The sequence below is a fragment of the Lycorma delicatula genome, chromosome 2 (assembly GCF_047948215.1).
Source record: "Lycorma delicatula isolate Av1 chromosome 2, ASM4794821v1, whole genome shotgun sequence".
Taxonomy (NCBI): Eukaryota; Metazoa; Arthropoda; class Insecta; order Hemiptera; family Fulgoridae; genus Lycorma; species Lycorma delicatula.
In genome coordinates, this window is record NC_134456.1 from 219,494,465 (window position 1) to 219,512,793 (window position 18,329).

At 30.4% G+C, this 18,329-nt stretch overlaps 1 protein-coding gene across 1 annotated transcript in view; it reads left to right on the forward strand.

The window, feature by feature from the left end:
- The window catches only part of LOC142320067 (uncharacterized), an 80,552-nt gene that overhangs the window by 22,913 nt on the left and 39,310 nt on the right, over positions 1–18,329 (forward strand). Inside the window, exons 6-9 of the mRNA XM_075357743.1 lie at positions 655–855; positions 11,270–11,510; positions 13,827–14,005; positions 18,051–18,211. Of these exons, the coding sequence (XP_075213858.1) occupies positions 655–855; positions 11,270–11,510; positions 13,827–14,005; positions 18,051–18,211 (782 nt within the window). The remainder of the gene's footprint in view (positions 1–654; positions 856–11,269; positions 11,511–13,826; positions 14,006–18,050; positions 18,212–18,329) is intronic.

Genomic DNA, 18,329 nt, shown 5'->3' on the forward strand with positions numbered 1-18,329 from the left:
TATTTTCCAGGAATAACTTCTAATGGAAGATATCTTGTCTATTGGTAAAATGTTTTATAAATTTCACATTAAAATTCAGTTTACAAACATGATGTAAAAACACAGAAATGTCATTTTACTACAAAAATTAAAATTTTTAAGAATTTACAGTCAGAGAATTATTTGTTTATACCCTTGTGTGGAAACTTCGTGAAAGAATTATTGTACAGTTTGATTTCTCAACTAAAAGAAATAAAATTTTTAATATAAAATTTTATGAGGTTTTGGATTTTTCCACAAAAAAATAAATCTGTTCGTTTAGTTTATATTGATTATTTATCTATTTATTTATACAGCAAAATACCCAATAACATTTACTGATGGATGACAATGAAAACATGTGAAATGTACCATCCTTTGCTGCAACTTGAACCCAGAACCTCCAGATATAAGGCAAAGATGATACTATTCCATCTCAGAGATCAGTGGAGTGGTATTATGAAAGCAATTGAATAAATTTTGTGAATAATCCTGTGATTAAATTATGTTTGAGATTATTTTCATAACTTTGCAGACATTATATTTATTTTTTATTCAGACATGTGTATTTGTTACTAATTGTATTCATAAAAAAGAATACTAATTATACTGGAAATCTCTTTTACTTTTTCTTAGATTATGTTGTATGGGCAAATAAAGCAGCTACTAAATTGTCATTTGTTGCCAAGACCATAGATGAAATTATACTTCAAGAATTGATTGATAGTCGTTCTCAGACAGCTGTGCGTGTCAGACAGTTAATTGAGGAAGCATATTTTTTTCTGGTTGTTGACAATTCACCTGATTTGCAGGCAGAATTTACAGAAGGAAAAATGGGTAAATATTTAAAAAAATTCATCAGTTATTCAAATCGTCTTATTACTTTTATTTTATTTCTTTATCTAAAAGTAACAGCTGATTTTCGAAGTCGAAGGTTCTGCGGTTCAAATCCTAGTAAAATTTAGTTGCTTTTATATGGATTTGAATAATAGACATTGGGTGGGTATTGGTCTATTTTGGTGGTTGAGGTTCAATTAGTTGTACGTATCATGGTCAGCCTGAGTCTCATTTACATGTCATATATATCATCCTATCTCATCGGGCCATAGCGTGTTTGCTTATTATTCACTAGTTGAACAGATTGTATCATAAATATTAGGAAAACAATTTTTTAATTGGTCAACTAAAAAGTGATCTAATACTATAAAATGTTAATTAATATAACTGCTATTACTTTGGTATTCTATTTTGCTCTCATTTTTTAGGCTTTTATAGTTTTTATTCACCATACAATCTCCACTTATCCTCTAAAAACTTTCTCTTCAGTGACATTTCACTTATTTTTTCTTCCAATTTCCTCAATGCCTGAATTTAGAGCATAGAAAACCCAAGAATAATTTTTGTTACATTTACTGCTGCCACTTCTTATGCGCTTCAAATCATTTTTAGGCTTAAAATTTCATCCCGTAATCATCATATTACTTTCTGTGAGAAACAGTTATGCATAATTACCCGCAACTAAATAGCAGATACTGTAACAAATTACACAGTAAACAATATGAAATCATAAAGGGAATGAAAATAAATTTTGTTGAGTACTAGAAATACATATTAATAATGTATGTATTTAATTTATCTTCTTATCTCATCCAAATACCATCTCCATCATTAATAGTAGGAGACTCTAATTCCCACTATATTTCATTGGGCTTAACAATCTGTTGCCCTCTAGGAAATATCATAAACAGAGTGAGACAGGACTTGGATCTCTGCCTACTAAATGATGGATCATGCATATTTGTCATCATCAACTGGTATAGTCAAACATTGACCTTCCTTATGCCCACCAAGTTTACTCCCTCATATTAAAATTTTTTTTCACGCAAAGGCCTTCCAAGGTCCCTGCAAATATAATTTTGTATAGTTTTTCTTTTTCTTCCAGAAGTTCGTTATTCTTTCCATCTTAAAATATTATTTTCAGTCTAAGAAGTCTTTTCTGGAATATTGAACATTTTGAGCTCTCTTTTCATCTGTTTAACATCTTCTTGACCTTTGTTTTCAAGAATTTATTGAAGATCTGTTTGTTAAGCCTTGATTATTTCATTCAGACCATATGTCCATAGAATTTTAGTCTACATTTTCTTATTGTTACTTCCAGGTTTTCAGTATTATTGTATATTTCTTTATTTGATTTCAGTCTGTGGCCTTTGGACCATAAATCCTTCTTAAAATTCTTCTATCTTGAGTAAATTTCCTGTTCCAGTTGTATTTATAATTTTCATATCGTACAAGATGACTGATTTTACAGTTGTGTATACCTTAATTTTGCATAAATAAATCTAAACATTCTCATGAATCTGTAATACTTAAGAGCAATTATTCACACCTAAGAGTAAATCATTCTGTGGACAAATTTGCCCATTGATTTTATTTAAGCATTTATTTATTTGATTTTTGTATCCTGAGTAAAATGATAACAAAATTTCATATGACATAAGAAAAAATTTCACAAAGACATATAGCTTGGAAAACTATAAACACTGCACAAAAATGATTTTCTTTTCTTACATTACATTGTTCTTGTGACAGTTACAATTCTACATAGCATAAATAAATAAATCCTTTTATTCTGATCGATATAATGATATATCATATAGATCGCATCAAGGTCTATATGGGTAGATGTGTTACTTCATAGATAAAAAAAGGGAACTCTTGCATTTGCCTGAATGAATCAAGGGAAGACGTAGTAAAACCTTTGATCAGAGCAGCATCACAAAATACACAATTAATTACTAAGTAAAAATATTGTGTTAAAATATAAACACAAAATAATGTTATGGTAAATACATAAAGATACTAAATGTAAAACAAATAAATATGGACAAAATAATTTCACCACATATTTATATACACATCGAATTGATGCAGAAAATTCAGTGTTTCATTTTTTTTTTTGTTAAATTAGCATTATTTAAAATTTCTTATAATAATATTGTTAGTCTATAATAAAATATTTTAATTTTATTTTAAATAAATTAGTGTAAAAGTTTTTAAAACAGTTTGGTAATTTATTAAAAATTCACCAGTAGCATAAAAATAAGGCCCTTTTTCATAAGTTGAAATATAGTTCTGAGTTTCACAAAAACAGTATGTTGTCTAGTTTGATAGAGGTGGTATTTTTTTTAAGAATAAGTACTTCTTTTGTTTTTAGTAAAAAATGCACATTTCCAAATATAAGCAGAGCAATAAAGTAACATTTACAATTTTCCAAATATTGGTCTACAGGATTCATATTTATAGGCGCCAAACAACGATCTTGCAACTCAATATTGTTTAGTAGGCCTTTCAAAACTTCTTAGCTAGCTTGCAGAGTGTTCATTGGGGGAGGTTTACTTTTTGTTTCTACCTGTAATTTTTTCTAGTTACATTAATATTTTACTTTTCTTTTTTTTTGTTTAAAATTTTTTTTTATTAATCTTCTGTCAGGCACATGACGATGTCCAAGATGAAAAGCAAAATCTTTTCTTTGTCACAGGTGGTATTCTCTTGAAGTTGTGTACCTTCCCCCTCGATCATCTTGTATGCATTGAGCATGTAGAAGTTTCTCTCAATATTAGGCAGTCTGCTGTAGTGAACGCTTAATCTGTGAGATGAGTTGTGCCCAGTTGTGAGGTTTATTTATTACAATTTTATTCCGCCAAGCTGTTGTGCAATAATGTGACTGTAAATTGTAAATGACTGTTAGAATTTAGTTTAGAATTTTGCATTATTTCCAGAAAAAATTTAACAGATTAATTTTAGCCAATTGTGTTTGATGATATGTGATTTACCAACATTTTCTTCTTTTTTCTCATAATATGGTACATGAACAACATATTTTTCATTTTGTTAACCCAAATGAAAATTTTGAAGACGAATTGTTATGTCTCTATTTAAATAAACACACGCATTTTCAAATTATAGAACAATATTTATTAATGAGTATTTACAAAAAGTTAACAATAAAAAGAATGTTGTAAGAACTGTTCACATCATCACTCCAATCGTCAATTAGACAGTCAGCTTACATTAATATCTCGAATGTTGGGATACAATAGTCTCCCACGCTTATTGAAAAAAAATTGAATTTATATACATATTTACTGATTTAAATTGTTAAAGCATAAAGTTATTAATTAAAAACTAGTAAAGTTTAAAAAGGATGTCGTAGTCTTGCAGTCTTGTTGGCAGTTTACATTCCCTTTCTCATCATCTATAAATAGGTTGTTGCTGCACTCCCAGTTGCTATTGACGTTCCCGCATGACCTCAGTAGGCACTGGGTGGAGGTCTTGAGGTTCCCACACAGCCTCAGAAGGCACCAGGTGGAGCCCTTCTTAGGGATCTCTTCTTGGTTTGTCATACGTGCTTAGTGACAGAGCAAATGTCACTGTTTTCTTTGGTTTTGAATCGATAGAGACAAATAGTAATTTATCAGTGTGTCTCTTTAAGGAGTATCCGTCACCAACGAGCTTAACCATGTAGTGAAGTTTTCCAAGCTTCTGGACTACAGTTCCAAGTCTCCACATTGGTCTGCCAGTGAAGGGGTACCACCTTGTTTGTACTCAATCTCCCATGCTTAATTGACACGCTCTGGGAGTGATGGTGTTCATGGTGATGGTGGTGGTTTCATTTTAGATATAATTCTGATGAAGATTTACCAGATGAGAGGTGTATATAGATCTATATCACATCAAGAGTTCTTGAATTTTTCTTTGATTAGTTTTCTTTGATTAGTTGAATTTTTTCTTTGGTAGTTTTAGATGAAGTAATTGCCTGTAATGTTTGCTTGAAAGTCTGTACATTGTGTTTGGCGAGACCGTTGGTAGCAGAATGACCTGGTACTATAAACTTTGGTGTATGCTGTGCTCAGAAGAGAATTTTAAAAGATTTCACTTTTGAAGATTGTTGTATTGTCGGAGACCAGTATTATTGGTAGGCCATGAGTTGAGGGTATATGTATTGAATGTTTGAATCTGTTGTCGGTGCATTATTGGGGTAACGGACTTCCAACCATCGGGACTTTGCATCAACTGAGATAAAGAAGTGATGATCTTGAAACAGTCCAGCATAATCCATGTGAGCCCTTTCAAAATTTTCTGAGGCTTCATCCCATTGTTGGATAGGTGCTTTTGAAGGGTTTTTCTTTATTTTTCCACTGTCTTAACAAGTTCTGACAAGATTTTCTGTCTTTATCTAGGTCTTGCCAGTAAATATATTATTGTCTGGCCAATTGTTTCATCTTTAGAATTCCCGTGTGAGTGTGATGGAGTTCTGTGAGAACTATCTGATGCATTGAAATTGGTACAACTACTCATTGCTCTTTAAAGATGATGCCACTTTGAAGGTAATACTCAGAATCATAATTTCTGCCATTCAAGAGGTCTGATTTCAGTTTTGATAACGGTTCATCACATGAAGTTTCTTCGGCAAGAGTTTTGTAATTTAATGTTTTGTAGGAAATGTTATAGGTTATTTCATTAGAAGTTAGAGATACTTCATCTTCCATATACTGTCCAATTTGGGAAATATTTTCTTGAATAGAAGATCGGGACAGAAAATCAATATGAACATTTTCTTCTGTCCGTTTATGTCAGATTTGATAGTCAAAGTTTGTGAGCCAAGTTGTGTAGCGTAGAAGTCTTGTGGATGTCATAGCTGGATGTTTTGAATTTTCATGTAAAATGTAAGTCAGTGAATGGTTATCGGTATTCAGTATAAACTTTTTCCCATATTTTATAATAATAGAATTTTTTTAGGGCAAATACAATTGCTAGTGCCTCCCTGTCAAGCTGGCTATAATTCATCTCTGTTTTTGTTAGAGAACGAGTACTAAAAGCAATAGGCCTGTCTACTTCATTTATTGTATGTTAAAATATTCCCGATATGCCTGTCGGAGAAGCGTTGCAGTTTACTGTAGTGGAAGGTCTGGATTGAATGGGGTTAGTACACAATCACTTGCAATTTAATTTTTCAGTTGTATAAATGCTGCTTCATATTTTGAGAACCAGTGGAATTTGTGATTTTTCTGAAGAAGTAATCTCAGTGGATAAGTAAGTTTCAAGGTATTTGGTATAAACTTTGCATAATAGGTAACCATTCCTAAGAATCTCTTGACTTGCTGGTCTAGGTGTGTTTATAATGGCTGTGACTTTAGTCAGATCTTTGGAAATTTTTCCTAGTTCAATTAAATAGCCTAGGTATTGAACTTTAGTTTTGAAAAATTCAAACTTTTCTTTGTTCAGGTGTAAATCAAACTCTTGTAATCTATCAAGGCAAGTCGTCAGGTTTTTTTAGCATTCTTATGTTTTTGCATGAATTATTACATTGTCAAAGTACGTTATAACCCCTCTGAGTCCCCTCAAGACTTTGTCCAAGACAAGATGAAAGTCATTTGGTGCAGTTTGATTACAAATTGAGGCGATTGAAGGCATAACTTCATTTATGAGTAATAATCATTTGAATTTTTGCACTCTCCTTATCAACTGGTACGTGAAGATATACTTTAACTAGATCTAGGGAGCAGTAATACAAAGAATCATTGAGTTTTGTAAGAAGGTCATTGATTTTTGGTATAGGGTAGTACGCATCTTGTAGTTGGGGATTCACCCCTTTTTTGCAATCAACACACAGATGTATGGTACCATTATGCTTGGGGATCATGACTAGCGGAGATGCCCAGTCACTTTCTTGGACTTTTAAGATAATGTCATGGTTTTTAAGTATTTTGAGTTCTTGGTCTACCTTTATTTTGAGACCATGAGGAATTCCCTAGCCTTAAAATCTACGGGTTCCGCATTTTTCCTTAGTTTGAGAGAAATTGTAATGTTTTTTCATCTGCCAACTCATCTTTCAAACAGATTAGCGTATTTATTGAAGATTGCATGTTCTATGTTGGTCGGTAATGCTGAATATATTGAATTGGTATTATACTTTTTAGTGTCAGTATCTTGTAGGTGAATGCCCAGGTGCCTTATCCAGGAATGACCCAAGAGTGGAGAAAAATTGTTTGGAACCATGTAAAGTCTTCTTGGCTAAACTTCTACCTTGGCTACTCCCAGTGGTGTACAAGCAAAATATCATATGTTGGTATTCCGAAGTTCAGTATTCAGGTTTAGTTTGTCAAAATTTGATTTGTTTAATAGCGTTTGTCCAGCTCCAGAATCCACTTCAAACTGCTGGATTTTGTTGTTTATTTTTACTTGAATGAAGTATTTTTCTGTGTTTTGATCTGGACTGTTAATTTCATAGATTGTGAATTGATCGTGGAGAAGGAATTTTCTGCATTTACTGTTTAACACCATTCTTTTTGGACATCAGTCTTTTTAGGCACACTATATCAACGTGACTGCCTCGCAGTTTACAGTACTCATGTTTTAATCTAGATTGGTCAACCCTACATTGGGACAAAGTATGATTATTCCTGGCACATCTTAAGCAGAGTCCTTTGATTCCTAAATATTTTAAATTAAGTCAAGAACTTGATGTGAATCTTGGTGGAGGACTTTGGGTGTTCCTTATAATAATATCTTGAATTTGTCGTGTATCTAGATTTTGAGGTAAAATTGCTTGTACTCCTACTTTGTGGTCCAGAAACTCTGTGTACAATGGTTAAGGAATTTTCTATTGAGATATCAAATTGTTTATTAGCCAGTAATGATGCTTCTCTAAGATTTGGGCTTTTGAAACTGCATCTTGAAAAGTTTTTGGGTTATCTAGCAACAATTGATGACGTACGTCTTGGTTGGAAAGCCCTCTGATACTTATTGCATTCGCATTGGAATTCACATTTTGAAATAAATTTACGTAATTTTGTTACAAAATCTTGAATTGGTTGATTAGACCCTTGTTTTTGTGATAGGAATTTATGACTCTCAACTAAAACATTTTTTTTTTCTCAGTTAATAGTTTCTCGTTCATAGTTTGTACTATTTCATCATAAGTTAGGATAAGTAGTTCTTTGGCTACTACTGATAACTTTAGTAGCTCAAAGTATTCAGGGCCTTTAATATTTAAAAGGACTGTTTTCGATATGTCCTTATCTGCTTCTAATCCTTTCATAATAAGAAAGTTATCAAATCCTTCTTTGTATTGTTGAAAATTTCCTTTAACTTTGTCAAATTATTCAAAATTACATACTACGTTGAATTGTTGATTGAGGATTTTGATTAATGTTGAATTGTTGTAACATCGTTTGAAATTGTTGTTGCATTTGCAAAGACTGGGTAAGTTGTTTGGCCTTCATTTTGAGGTTATGCAGGTTTGTTGATATTGATACAGCTATCTTTTGCAATATTTATAGACTTAAAAAACAGCACTATAATTATAAATGAATATTATGGATTAAACAGTTTGAATTTGATTGGTAAATTTATTGAGAAGTTTGAACATGCAAACAAACCTGTGGGACACCAACATTTTTGTTAACTGCTATGTGCACAAAAGTTTTTCTTTTTCTCCTTGTCACCACTTGTTATGTCTCGATTTAAATAAGCATACTTATTTTCAAATGATGTAACAATATTTATTAATGAGAACATAATAAGTATTTACAAAAAGTGAACAATGAAAAGAATAGTGTAAGAATTGTCCACATCATCATCACTCCAATCCTCGATTCTATAGTCAGCTTACATGATATCTCAAACATTGGGATACAACACAAACCAGAGTCAGATTCAGATGGGGAAGATTGCATGAAGGAAAGAGAACGAGACTCAAACAATGAATAAGAAGCATCTAACAGTGAAGAAGAGGAAACTGAAGAGGGCTACATTGGTAAAGGTAAAACAACAAACTGACTTCAAGAGTTAGGCAAGGAATTCATAATATTCTACTGCGTCTACCAGCAGTTCTTGGGAATACTTTGAATCAAACCACTTGAGTGTTGGAAAAGCATTTTCTCAAAAGATATTCTTGAAATGATATTACAGAACACTAATAAATGTATTGAAAAAATAAAAAGTCGGTTTCAGTGTGAAAGGGATGCAAGAACAGACTTGGTTGAAATAAAGCTTTTATCAGCTTACTGTTCTTTCAGGACTCTTAAGAAGCAACAAGCAGTCGTTAAGAGTTGTGGGGTGAAGATGGGTTTTTGGAGATAGTACAGTTTTGTCTTGACCTTCAAGAGGTTCAAGTTTCTCATTAGGTGTCTTCTTTTTGATGATTTTGATACTAAAAAAGAAAGAAAAATTTACACTTGCAACTGTCTGAGAAATGTTTACTATATTTGTGGTAAACTGTCTAAGGTCTTATTCCATAGGAACCAACATTACAGCAGACGAAAAGTTGGAAGGGTTCCAAGGAAGGTGCTCCTTCCAGCAGTATATTCCTTCTAAACCCCATAAATACAGGGTGAAGATATGTGCACTCATAGGCTCTAAAATGTTTTACACCTACAATTTGGAGATTGATGCAGGTAAGCAGCTTGAGAATCTGTATGACATAAGCAATAAACTGGAAGCTGTTACTAGACTGGCAGAACAAATATTTAGAGCAGGAAGGAATGTTACCTGTGAGAATTTGTTCTCCATTATTGAACTACTTCAGTACCAAAAGCAGAAGAAGTTGTCATTCTTGGGGACAATAAGAAAAAACAAGACACAAATCCCGTCAGAATTTGTGAATACATAATCTTAAGCTGAGAAAACTTATATGGTTTTGTTTCAACAAAACTGCTCACATAATTTCTTGTGCCAAGAAAGGAAAAGAATTTCCTCCTAATTTCAAGCATGCTTTTTGATGATGATGTTGATGAAGAGACTGGGAAAGCTCAAAATATTCTAGACTACAATTCTACGAAAGATCTAGTGCACATGGGCATAACATACAATATCGGCAGATATGTTTGTGAATGGCCATTAGTAATTTTTTTTTTTGCCTTGTTCAACCATGGTAGGAATCAGTTCTAACAATTTTCTTGACCAATAACCCAGACCGAAATACTAAAAGCAGGAGTGCAATTCTTTTTGAAGGCTTTGTCAAATGAACTCTGTCTAGAAATAATACAAAGGCGAAGTAGTCAAACAGTCGGAATGCACTAGAACTTCAGCAGAGACTTCAGAAATTCCAGGCTATACCTCATCAAGACAATAAAGCTGCTACTGCTTGTCATTAGGGAAAGATAAAGTGTTCAAGTGCAGTGAACTGAAGAAAGTCTGATATTCTAAATATACCTGAAAAAATGTCACTATTTTCTTCTGTTGAGAGCATGCAAATATGGTGTGTAAAAGATGCTGCAGTTGAAAATGACAATAATGAACATTATTCAAGTGCCTAAGTTTTATTATAGACATAATTAATCAAGCATATAATATTGCTGTTTTTATTAATTATTATTGATTGCTATTAGATAGATTGTTTTTTCTGGCTTTAGTGTTCGTAGTAAATAATTTAACGATCTGAACTGTTTTAGTCTTTTTACACCTATGTTTGGATGATGTTTTTGTTGTTAATCTGAGAGATTATTTGCATCTGATACAATTACTGTTCATATTGGCCTAATGGAAGATTAACGTAGAAGGTTTAAATAAGTTTTTGGAACTGCACAGTAACTTCCAGTTATTTTTCAAATACTGTATATATTCAATTGCCATAAATATTGCAGTAGGCAGGACTAGTTCCTGTAATTATTACTTCAAGCAAAAAATATCTATATTGTAAGTATATTCACTGCATTTTTTCACTTAAAATCCATCTTTTTTCCCCTGTAAGAACTTCATAAAAAAGGGTAAACTTGGGTAATATTAGCAAAATTTAAAAAAATTTATTTTTATTAAGCATATTTATTTATTATTAAAAAATCGTTTTTATAATTATAGTGGTGACAGCAGCGAAGGATGCAACAATTGTGACAATAATAAAAATAAAAAAGAATTTCAATAACTGAAGATGAAAACATAGATTATTATGGTGAAATTTATATATAACTTATACAATTTTACACTACTACAGATTATTCACGGGTAAAATCGTTTTGCAAAGGAAATATCAGCTGATACATAGGGATGTTGATTTCTTTGAATGTATTGATGTAAGCTCCTCATGTTTGTGAGCAGCTTGTAGGAATCAAAATTGTGGTGAAAGTGTAATTTTATATATTAAAAGAAGTTGGTGTATGTTTTGCTAAAATTTCAGTATTCAATGGGTTTCTTTTATAAGTGTGTTTATTTTTTAACTTTATTTTAATAAAATGATTTTAAATCTTTTTAGCAGTTAATGATGATCCTTATTACGAGCTATTACGCAAATTTGATATATTATTGATGCTAAAAGAAGAAAATAATAAAAAATCTGCAGGAAAGAAAGGGACTGCTAAGTCAACAGTAAAATCTGCAGGTACTGCAAAAAAAGATAAAAAACCTGAGTATAATTATGCTCCACTACTTTATATGGATTCTTTGACATTCATGAATATTCCACTAAACGATTTCAAAGATATTTTACTGGCTGGGTAAGATAATATATTATTGTTAAAATAATGGCTTAATAAACTACTATAAGCAGAGAGTAAGCCAAATGAATTGTTTAAATTGTTTACTTTAGTCGCTTTTAAATTTACCTTGTTCATTGCCATTATAATTAATGCTAGTGACAGTAGGATGTCAACATGCTAAATACATAAAATTAAAGAACTTTTCACATTGTATACCCAGTTTCTTTTTGGCATTTATAGTATTTTTAAGTATGTCAGAGGCACACTAAAACTTAATAGTAAATAGATCGTGAAATTTTGTGCCTGCACAACAGATGATTTTTTAACTAACTGGCTATATACCATCTCTCCCACGAGCTAGTTAATTTATTGACCATTAAAAGTAATATTAAAATAAGCACTCTGTTGCAGACATAACAGTGTGCTGGGGAACAAGTTTAAGGGAATCTTAGTTTTTAAAATTATTTTAATGAATTATAAAAGTTAAGTGGTTAGACAATTTTTATATAAAAAAATTTCATAGAGCAATAATCTGTATGGAGGTTTAACTGTTCTCATTATTATTTATAAATAAAAAAATTATTCTCAAGACCCAACAATTAAATTATCAGGATTTCATTATGAGGGCATTGACATATGAGTTATAAGTTGAGACCCTCAGTAAAATCTAAAAATCAATGATATGTAAAAGATGAAAACTTGAATTTTGGTATAATATATATATCCATATTTCATAAAGGTCATTGTTTTAATAGAATAAGTTCAAAGATAACATATGAAGCTTCCAAACTTTTCTGAAATTTATCATATAATGAAAGTTTACTTAAACTGTGTAACTAAAACATATAAAATATTTAGCATCATTACAATGTTATCTTGTCTATACTGAAAACTGTAGAACTCCAGTAATTTTCTAAAACTTGAAGGTATGTCATTTAGGAGTATATGCAAACATAATCTTTTGTAATATATATATATATATATGTATATATTGTAAACTTGTGGAACTAACTTCCAGAAAATATTGTTCCTTCATCAATTAATCTTTTTAATGTCTTTTGAAGAAGAATTTGTGTATAGTGATACCTTATTAGGTATTACTTTTTTTGTGTCTAAGAGAACATTATATATTGCCCTCATTGACTATTTATATTAGTCTTAAACAAATATAAATTCTGAATTTATTGAATAATGGTAGAGTATAAAAATTTAGCGATACGTAAATTTTTTTACGTCACTTTTTTGTTTTGACTAGAAAGCATTCTATGCTTTACGTATTATTATATTAATAATCCTTTTGAACATTTGGTTAATTATATACTCTTATTCTTAAAAAATTAGTTTAGTAAAAAATGAAACCAAGTATTAGCAGGAAAATATTTATTTTTAACTTTTAATTTTCACCTGTATAAAGTAATATAAAATATTAAATTCAATTAATGTCATTTCTTGGGACAGATACAATACTTGACAATATGTGGTTTCTTTTCAGGAAAAGAGAATCAACAGAAATAGCAGCAGCTTCATTTTATAAAAATATAAGGTATTTTAAAAAAAAAAAAAATTGAGTTATCAAAGGTTGAATTGCTAAGAACTCTGAGCAGAACTTGCACATTTGTTATCAAATATTCATATTGCCCCTCTGATGGATCATAATCATACAGAATCCTTGTAGTATTAAAAATAGGATATTCAAGGTCATTCATTTTTAAATTTTGCACTGTTATATAAGATCAGCCATCCATTAATAATTTGAATATGATATTCATATAACTGAAGATGTGTGATATTTTGAAATAAATTATTTTATAAAAACCTCAAAAATACAAACTATTTTTTTTTTTTTTGGATGTATTTAATTGGGAAATGTAGAAGTGGAATTTTAAAAATATTTAAATATGATTACTACACACTTGAAGTGGGAGTGTTCGCATATAATAAAAAAATGTGAATCATCAAAATGCTAATTGTTTGCCTGAATTTTATTGCTGGGATTAAGTTTGTGCTTTGTGTCAATACTTTGGAAAAAGTTATTTTTTTATTAGAAAAACAATCTGTGTATTTTTTTCTGGTGAACAATCAAAATCGTGTATTATCACCTGGATAACTTTGTAATAAAATTACGAAATGTTCATAAAAAATTTATTCATAAATTATCTTTTATAATAACCTAAAAAAATTAAAAGGGATGAAAAAGAACATGAGTTACACAATGTGAATATTAATAAGAATAAAATACTCTGAAGAGGTAACAGAGATAAATATATAACTTCCCTGTTAATGATAGCCAACAAACAACTCCTGTTAATACATAAATAAATTATTTTTTTTCAGGTTGCAAAAAGTAAAAGGTGTTGTTATCGAGACATTACATTCATTCTTTATTAATGATACTATAACAGCTTTATTAATTTTACTAATTTCATGCAGTTATCAAAATGTTTATTTTGTTTCAATATTTGATTCTGTGAAATCATTTATGAAGAGGCATGAAGAAGAACAAAAAACTTTGGGTAAATAAATTACATATTTAATTGCATTAAGATAAGCTTATTTAATAAATTATCAATTAAATAAACGATCAATTAATATTACTCCTCATTTCTGGCAGCCTTCATTAGAGGGAGTGGGCATTGATTATATATTCGGAGAAAAGAGATTTCACATGGAAAAGTTTTAGGAATCAATTTTATATATATATATTATTATTATTATTATTATTATTATTATTATTATTATTCTAAAATCGATCCTTTCGGGGTCATTATAATATATACAATAAACAAATATATATACAATAAAGTAATGTCAAAATTAAAAATAATACATATTTATTACCAATAAATAACACAAAAAATTGACAATGTATGTTTAAAATATGTATATACTGGTAAGTGTTGAAAACATAACAAGGATTTATGATAAAAATTTATTTAAGCCTGCATACCGAAAAAATAACCATTTAATAAAACATTTAAAATATAATACACATACAGCTTCATATGGTCTACACAAGTTGTGTGGTATTTATAAAGTAAAGTGCAATAATTGTGACCATATTTATATAGATAAAACCACTAGATCCTTTAAAACTAGATTTGATGAACACTTTAGATATTATAAAAGTAAAAAATTGGGTTTCTCTAATGTTTCTGAACATCTTATTAATAATACACATTCAATATCCGATTTTCATATAAATTTAGAAGTACTGGAAATTAAGAAATACAATATTAATACAAATAATAGGGTTTTTGACATTTTAGAAAGATTTTACAATTATAAATATAAAAATAAATTTAATTTGATCAAACTACATACAGGGTATGCGGATGACTCTATCATAAAAGGCTGTAGATAGCAGCACTTCTTCAGACATTGATAATTCATAATACTTCAACTCTCTACAGTTACATAACTTTAGATAGCTAGTTCACATGGATTTCTATTTTGTTTTTGTTATTGATTTTAATTTTGACTTTTTATGAGATGATTGGAGTACCTGAAGAAAAGATTAGAAGCTTTGGAAATGCGGTGCTACAGGAGAATGTTAAAAATCAGATTAGTGGATAAAGTGACAAATGAAGAGGTGTTGTGGCAAATTTATGAAGAAAGAAGCATTTGGAAAAATCTAGCTAAAAGAAGAGACAGACTTATAGGCCACATCTTACAGCATCCTGGTATAGTTGCTTTGATTTTGGATGGACAGGTAGATGGGAAAAATTGTAAGGACAGGCACATTTGGAATATGTAAAACAAATTGTTAGGAATGTATTGTAGGTGGTATACCAAAATGAAACGACAAGTCTAGATAATGAAGCTTGGAGAGCTGCATCGTGCCAGTCAAATGACTGAAGACAAAAAAAAATATATATATATCATGAAGTTCTCCTAGGGCTTTCATAACATGTTCTACTCTTGAAAATAATACAAGTACATATAGACTTATATTCTAAAGTTCTTTATTTGCAATTTACAGCTAGTGAAAAATTTCACTTTGATTTCAGCTACGTAATGAATGTGCTCATAATGAAATTTTAGGACATTAATTGAGAAGCAGAATTAGTGTTTTCTTATGGTTTTTGACCTGAAAATTTTAATAAAATAAGTCCCAGAACCATATCTGCAGTAGTTTTTGTGGAATTTTAGATGAAAACCAACAAACTGGGGTAAAACCGTTTTTTATGTTTGACATACAATAACTTTGTTAAATAGGTAATAAACACATAAATTGTTAAACAAAACTAGTAGAGAATTTAATTCTGAACAAAATGGTTAAGGTAAGTTGAATACAACAAAGAATAATAAGAACAATTCAAATTTTATTTAGAAACTATACACTAGACCTAAGTGCATTTTTAGTATCAGTTTATAATGATGAATTTTCAAAAATTGATTCTGCCCATTTTCAACACATTTCTTGCCATGCTTGTGTACTGCTTTTGTTACTCTGTTTAGCTCTCCAGGGCTATCCTTAAGTTGCTCAACCACATCCATAATGCGGGCAATTAATTCCTCTTGAGAATGTATTTTTGTTTTGTGTAGAATATTTTTCATCCATACCCAGACATGATAATTAAAGGTAGTTAGATCAAGCAATCTTGGTGGCCAGGAATGTGGACCTCTACAACCGTTAAATTTCTCAGAAATGATGATTTAAGTGAGTGAAAGTAGCACAAGAGAAGTGGAGGGGGTGCCTTAGTGCTGGAAATATACTTTGCATCTCAGCTGTAGAGGAACATCCTCAAGCAGCTGCCGCAATTCTTCTTGAAGAAAGTGCAGGTAGACCTCAGTATGTAAGTGACCAGGTAATATGAACAGTCCAAACAGCTGTTTGTCAAGAAGGTTGCACCATAAAACTGGTGCTGAAAATTTTTACTTCTCTCCATGTATGTTCATAACATAAGTTTTGACACCATCTCAAGTGAAATTTGCCTCGTCAGTAAACAAAACATATGTAGCGTTGGCAGTTTGCCAGTTCTTATTCCACCAGTTGCAGAACTCCAAGCAAAGTAGATCATCTCCTGGGTATACATGTTGAACTGGCTGTTTAGGATAAAACTTATTTTATTTGACTGCCCTCCAAACCATAAAATGCAAAACTCCAGTCCATTTAGAAAGATGTCATGAACTGATGCCTGGACTGCGATGAACTGCATCAATGATAATTCCATTCATAACATCATATTGGACAGATTTGATTTAAAAATATCATCGCATCACACAATATTGCATCAGAACCCAGATAAGCATAAGAGTAAGTAGGACTCATTATGGCACAATTTTTATGCCCTAAAATCTATTCAGTGTGGTTGCCATTCACATAGAAAAAAAACACTGAATAGAATGGTGAAAACAGCATCTGAAATGTTTCTTGACAAGGGAAATGAGTTCCTTTTCAATATTGTGACAGGATATGAAATTTTGATCCATTATTCTGACTCAAAAGAAAAACAGCAGTGCATAGAATACCAGCATTATGGTTTGCCACAATAAAAAAAATCAGAATATAACTCTTTGCAAATAAAATTCTCTTGACAGTGTTCTGAGATTTCCAAATATGTATATGTGACTGACTACCTGGAAGCCAGATAGGTTCTGTGCTCTACATAGAGGTGTTAAAACACATGATTAAGAGTGTGTCATATTCGACAAGCTACAAAGCTGATAATTCTGCGATATGATAATCCTCAGCCACACACATAACATGCAACTGCCAACTGAAATTGAAGTTTTAACCTATTCCACCCTTTCCTTATTCATCAGTTTAAGGGTCCTGCAGCTTCTTTTCATAATTTAAATGAGATATTAAAGATATTCATTTTACCACGGGTGATGAACTGAAGGACACAGTCAGATTGTGGATGAAGGAAAGTCTGCTGGCATTTCTTCATTGTCAGAATGAGCAAATAGGTTCACTGTTAGAAAAAATGTCTAGCTGTAATTGGTGACTAAGTGGAAAAATAAATGTTTTTGTAAAATAAAATGTACTATCTCTTTTCATTTGTGAGTTATGCATTACATTTTAGCCTTCCTTGTAACAAATTATTTATATTTTTTATTCTGTGCATTGAAAAATGTAAATGTTTTTATAATTTGTTATGAATAGAGGGAGGCTGAGGTTGTAACGCCATAGCAATTGTATATTTGTTTGGTATTTAGTATTCATATCGTGTCAGTGAAATACATTTTAGAATCTCATGATTTGTTCCATTCCATTTGAAATTTATATGAATATTTTACTGTATTTTGGGAATTACTTAAATATAAATAACTAAATATTTTGTTTGCTATTTTTGAAAACTACTTAAGTAGTTCTTAATACTACTAATAAAAATTAATAATTACAGTTTAAAGAGATGAATAATGTAATAATTTTTAAGAATAAGGCTTTGATTATAGCATGAATGTCTCTTTACAGATAACCTTGATTCATCATAACCTGGAAAAGAACATCGGGATAAAATAAGTTAAATACTAGTCTAATGTTTGAAATTATTTTAATGATATACGTTGTTTTAAAGGTTATTTCTATTTTATTTTTTTTTTTTTTTTTAGAGGAAAATGATAGAAATGAGAAAGAGAGAAAAATAAATGAAATGGACGAAATGTCTGCTGATGAGTTCGATAATTTGGATGATGATAGCAAAAAATTATTTAGAAATGAAAAATTAGCAGAACGCAGAAGAATTTTTCATAATAAAAAAATTGAGATGAAAGTAATATTGATATATATTTTTTATAGCTATAACACTTTTATTGTTATTGAAATATAACTTTTTATTGATGAATTTGAAATATATACTTTTAGAAGTAGGTTTTTGTTTAAAATCAAAA